At 34.6% G+C, this 5,045-nt stretch overlaps 1 protein-coding gene across 1 annotated transcript; it reads left to right on the top strand.

Annotated features, from left to right (window-relative positions):
- Positions 1–1,370: 1,370 nt before the first annotated feature.
- LOC125656630 (uncharacterized) lies at positions 1,371–4,808 on the top strand. The gene is made up of 5 exons (XM_056160850.1): positions 1,371–1,391; positions 2,548–2,658; positions 2,954–3,068; positions 3,190–3,332; positions 4,177–4,808. The coding sequence occupies exons 1-5, from the start codon at positions 1,371–1,373 to the stop codon at positions 4,315–4,317; spliced, it is 531 nt and encodes a 176-aa protein (XP_056016825.1). The 3' UTR covers positions 4,318–4,808.
- The last annotated feature ends 237 nt before the right edge of the window (positions 4,809–5,045 follow it).

Here is a 5,045-nt window from a genome sequence, read left to right as displayed (position 1 = left end):
TACATATAAACACTATATATAGTAAGTTTGACCTCGCCCTGGGGTCAGAAACCCTACCCCGTGGATCATGAAATTGACAACTTTTGGGAGAGGACTTTCTGCTCTACATCACAATGCATTTAGTTTTTTTAAACGTGTGCAATTGTAGAGAAGATTTTTGAAAATTGGTCAATTTTGGGCAGTTTTTGCCCCGCCCCTAGGGCCCCAGCGTGCAGGATTCAGACACAACCAAGTTTACCCAGGAGACCTAAAATCTTTACATTGCTTAGTGTTGTTAGATCTCTGTCCCTAACTGCTGATGAGAACTCCTTCCACTATAGCTTTTCTACTGGACCACTCTCCAACAGCTTTGGGCAGGTTTCTTGATCAATTATGTTTAAGTACATATTTTTGCCCACGGGCACAACCACTTCTGGGCAAGTTTTCAGAAAATCCATATCCTAAAATGTGTTCAAAATGCAAATAAGTGTGAAGTATTTTTAATCAAATTTAGATACCTTATTGTCTGAATATATACATTTTTAGAATATATGCCTATTTTATTAGCTGTAACTACCTAAGCAATCACATGCATAAATTTAAGGTTGGAAGTTAAATAACCATCATGTTTGTGAATATAAGGTTCAACATGTTTTACACACACTAACACATTCTAAATAATGTATCATATCCATGTTATAGTTTGTTCCTCCACATCACATCACCAAGAAGCGATGACTGACTCAATAAATTAATGACCTTGAATATTTGACTTCCACAACTGCCATGCTGGTTTTCGTATGTGCTTTCAGCATTGCTGTCTGCCATCCACCTCTGCCCCTTACCTTTTCTGTAGTGGAAGACGGGATATCTGTGTTCTGAAGTAATACAAAACAATAATGTATGCAAGGTGAAGATAACGAACAGTGATCAATCTCATAACTCCTACAAGCAATACAAAATAGATAGTTGGGCAAACACGGACCCCTGGACCTAATGAAATATTTCACTTCTGTAAATAATGATCCAATCAATCATACCATCAATTACGGAGAGGACTGGTATATATATAGACAGTGTCTGCTGTCTGATCTTATTATGAATTATCATAATACGAAACTGTTTAAATTAAATCCAATCAATGGTAATAAATTTGAATCATACAAGCCATGGGGAACATGTGTAATAAAGCAGATTTATTACATACAGGTATTTACCTTTATCAAGAACATGCACTCTAAATTCAAATTGGTCACCAAGGCCATGGTTATCGACCGGATGGTTTATCATCCATTTCTTGAAATTCCATACTTTCTTGATTACCCTTCTTTTATAAAGCTCAAGTGTTGAAATGAATCTCAAAATTATTGATCCTTATTTTTGTGTTCTTTATGACAGATGACAGGGCGGTAGTAAGCAATTTGCATCCAGAACAAACTTTGACTGGAGTTACAATGACCTCTGCAGGGAGTTGAAAGACATTACAGATGTCTATGATTTTGTGGAGGCAATCAATATAGCTATAGGTACTGTATACATACAAATGTGCATGTACAGCATTCATAATGACATCCATATTGTATTTGCACCTTGAATATGATATATCAATGGGACATTATACTACTAAAAACCACCATTTTGCATGATAGTATCAAAATTAATAATAATTGCTTATCATTTTAATTGATTCATTATATCATATACAAAATATCTCTGTATACATATATACATATATGATATTATATACAGGATATATCTGGCGGATACAGGCTGCCCTTCCCATCTCTCTCTCTCTCTCTCTCTCTCTCTCTCTCTCTCTCTCTCTCTCTCTCTCTCTCTCTCTCTCTCTCTCTCTTCTCTGTACTATGTTTATGAATGTTTAATGACTCATGTATAATTCCTGCCTCAATATATTATATATAGGTGCTATGTATATAAAAATGTATACATTTTGCGATTCACAGAAAAAGTAACTATCAATACTTACGACATAACAGTTCATTTCAAATCTTGTCTTTGTGACTTTGAACTCTGATTTTGACCTATATGTAAACAACCTATTTGATATAACCTGACTTAATCAATAACTTCTGAACTATTTAAGGAAAACGTAAATTTATTTCAGTGTTTGATCTTGTGACCTTGACCTGGAATTTTGACCTGCTTTTAATGAAAATTTGACCTATTCATTATCTCCTCAACAATGTGGGCTAATAAGTTAAAAATCACAAAGAGCTGAACAATGACAGGGCCAAGGTGACTCTGGTGAGTGATGTGGCCCATTTTGAAGTATCTTGGTCTTCAAGAAACTGTACATTGTAAATGATAATTATGTAAGATCTAGGGAGTTATCGGTTTGTAGAAGAAACTCAGATGGACTCCAAAGAGACTCAATATAATTTAAATTCCTTGTCAACACTCCTTTTCGCACTTTTTTGTGTTAGAGATTGAGCAATCCAGATATGTGTGCACTTATTTTAATATTCTTCTTAATTTCAAATGCACAACCTCCATATCAATTCATTTCATTTTTACCTAACTTTGATTATTTGAACTAATTGATTACAGGTAAAAGTGTTTAGGAGTGTTAAACCCACCCTCATTGATGTGACCTCAAAGAGATGCGAAGACACAAAAGAATGGAGGGAAAAGTCTCAGCAGCATCTCTCTCCTGGAAAGGTATATTGTTCATTGAGTGTACTTTAAATGATCAACCCTCCACTAAAAGAGATATCTGAATCTGGAATATAGCAAACAATACACTGTATTAGGTGACTGCACCATATTTGCTGATATAGTATCATTGTCTTTAGAATGTGTACTTATTTTAAGTTATGGACATAACTTATATATACAATAAAATGTAACTTTCATAATGCGTGTTCATGAATGTGTCATATATGTATAGTACCCAGTTGTGAATTTGGGGTTTGCTATGCAAAAAAATCGTTAACTGATTTCATTGTAATCTTAGGAGATATTAAACTACCAATCCATCTTTTGGATCGCTTGTTCCAGTGAGGCTGTATACAAGCAATGCGTATTTGTGTTTGACCTTCATGAACAAGGGAAGTTAAAGAACCTAAAAAATCAAGGTATGGAATCATACACAAATTAAGATGGCATGGCATATTATACAAATAAAATGTTCTTTTACAGCCCTTTTATTGAAACATTTTCATATATTATTTTCTCTATATCATATTGATTTTCAGAAACACGAATCCATCTCTACTCTCTCCCCAAACATGACCAGGCCCTGGAGAGCTTTAATGACTTTACCAGAGGAGACAATCCTGGAAATGCTATTAAAGGTCACCAAATTAGACTATCATTTGGATGAAATGACAAAGGTAATTTTTTTTATATAATAAAGGATATATCTATAATGATGTAATATATAATCATCTGACATCCAGTTAGATTCAGAGATCCATAGGTTACTTTTTTTATACCCCCCGCAAACGAAGTTTGGGGGGTATACTGGAATCACTTTGTCCGTCTGTCAGTCTGTCCGTCCGTCCGTCCGTTTGTCCGTAGACGCAATTTGTCCGAAGTTTATTTCTAATACCGCTGGACATATTTCATTCAAACTTTATGCACATCTTCTATATATTATGTAGTTGTGCATCTCCTATTTTCATTGAAATATTTTAACAGTCATAGAAGTTACGCACAATTTCTTTTCATTTTGGGAGTTGCGCACTTTGTCCAGATTTTAATTCTAATACCGTTGAACATATTTGATTCAAACTTTAATGGGATTCATAGTAAACTGCCTTTATAACAGCTACTTAGAGTTGTTATACCAGTGGAAAAGATTACAATAATACCAATACTTGAGCTAATGTCATTTATTTACTGACAAAATCAATGACAAAGTAAAGTTGGCATAACATAATGATCTTAAACAAAGTGAATATAAACTAAAGACTAGAAGAGTTGACCAGGGATTTGCAATCATACAGACTAAAATGTGCCAAATAGTATTCATTGTTTATATTAAGCATATTTTTAATATTTCATGTACTGCTGTACTGTAGAATATACACTTCTGCATTCACATTGATTGCCCTGTAGATAAAGTCAAAATATCCAATGTGCTTGCATTAAATATTTCCCATCATCTTATATGCCCCGCAGGGGGTGTTGGTCCCATTAGGACAGTTCTAGTTCCCAAACCTTTCCAAATCACAGGAAGCTGAATATCTAAAGAGGACAAGGAACATCCAGGTTGCCGTATGCAAACATTCGAAAATGCCCTGGGAGAAGACTTTGAATCACTTCAGGACTAATGAGGATGAGGCCGAGGAAGAACCCAGTCAATTTATAGGATGACAAAAATTTGCAAGAATAATATAATGGAATCAGTTCTCTGTCTTTTCCTTGTTTCGAAGAGCAGTCAAGGAGATATATATTTTTATGTGAAATGTAGCTTTATGCTTATAATACATCTATGATATGGACGTATGTATATGCTGTTAATATCAATGATATCGACATGGCATTCCCCCTAATATACTTCCAATATTTACAACAACATCTCCCGCTTTCAGTGAGGCGAAACAATTTCATATTATCATATAATATTTTAAAGAGATGTGAAAAGAAGTGTCCCTGGAGAGAGGCTGCGACAATTTATGGACCGCAAAGTAAAGGACCCCGGGAAAAAATCAAAACCCATGGTTTTTCAGAAGGATCCCCTTATATTTTTGAAGGCCGGGAGAGTAGAAATCACTGTTGATATAACACTTTTTATGAGGAAATAGTAAGAATAATCATATGATGATAATATCGTTAACGTCTAAAGATAAAGCATTATTAAAATAAAAAGGAATTGTGCCAATGCAGTCATACAGATTTATTTTTATTGCAGTCTGATTGGCAACCATTACTTCGCGTATATGTTGATCTTCCTTCTCTGAAAGAGGAACACACATTCATAATTACCACTTCATGGAGCGGATTGAGCGAAACGAGAAAGGTCATGGATCTAATGTACCCCAACAAAGGCACAACCGTTGTTGTATATTACAACAAGAAGAGTAAATTCAAAATTAAGAAAT

Source organism: Ostrea edulis, chromosome 3 (assembly GCF_947568905.1).
Source record: "Ostrea edulis chromosome 3, xbOstEdul1.1, whole genome shotgun sequence".
Taxonomy (NCBI): domain Eukaryota; kingdom Metazoa; phylum Mollusca; class Bivalvia; order Ostreida; family Ostreidae; genus Ostrea; species Ostrea edulis.
The sequence above is the reverse complement of the archived record's forward strand: the minus strand, read 5'-3'. Positions and strand labels throughout refer to the sequence as shown.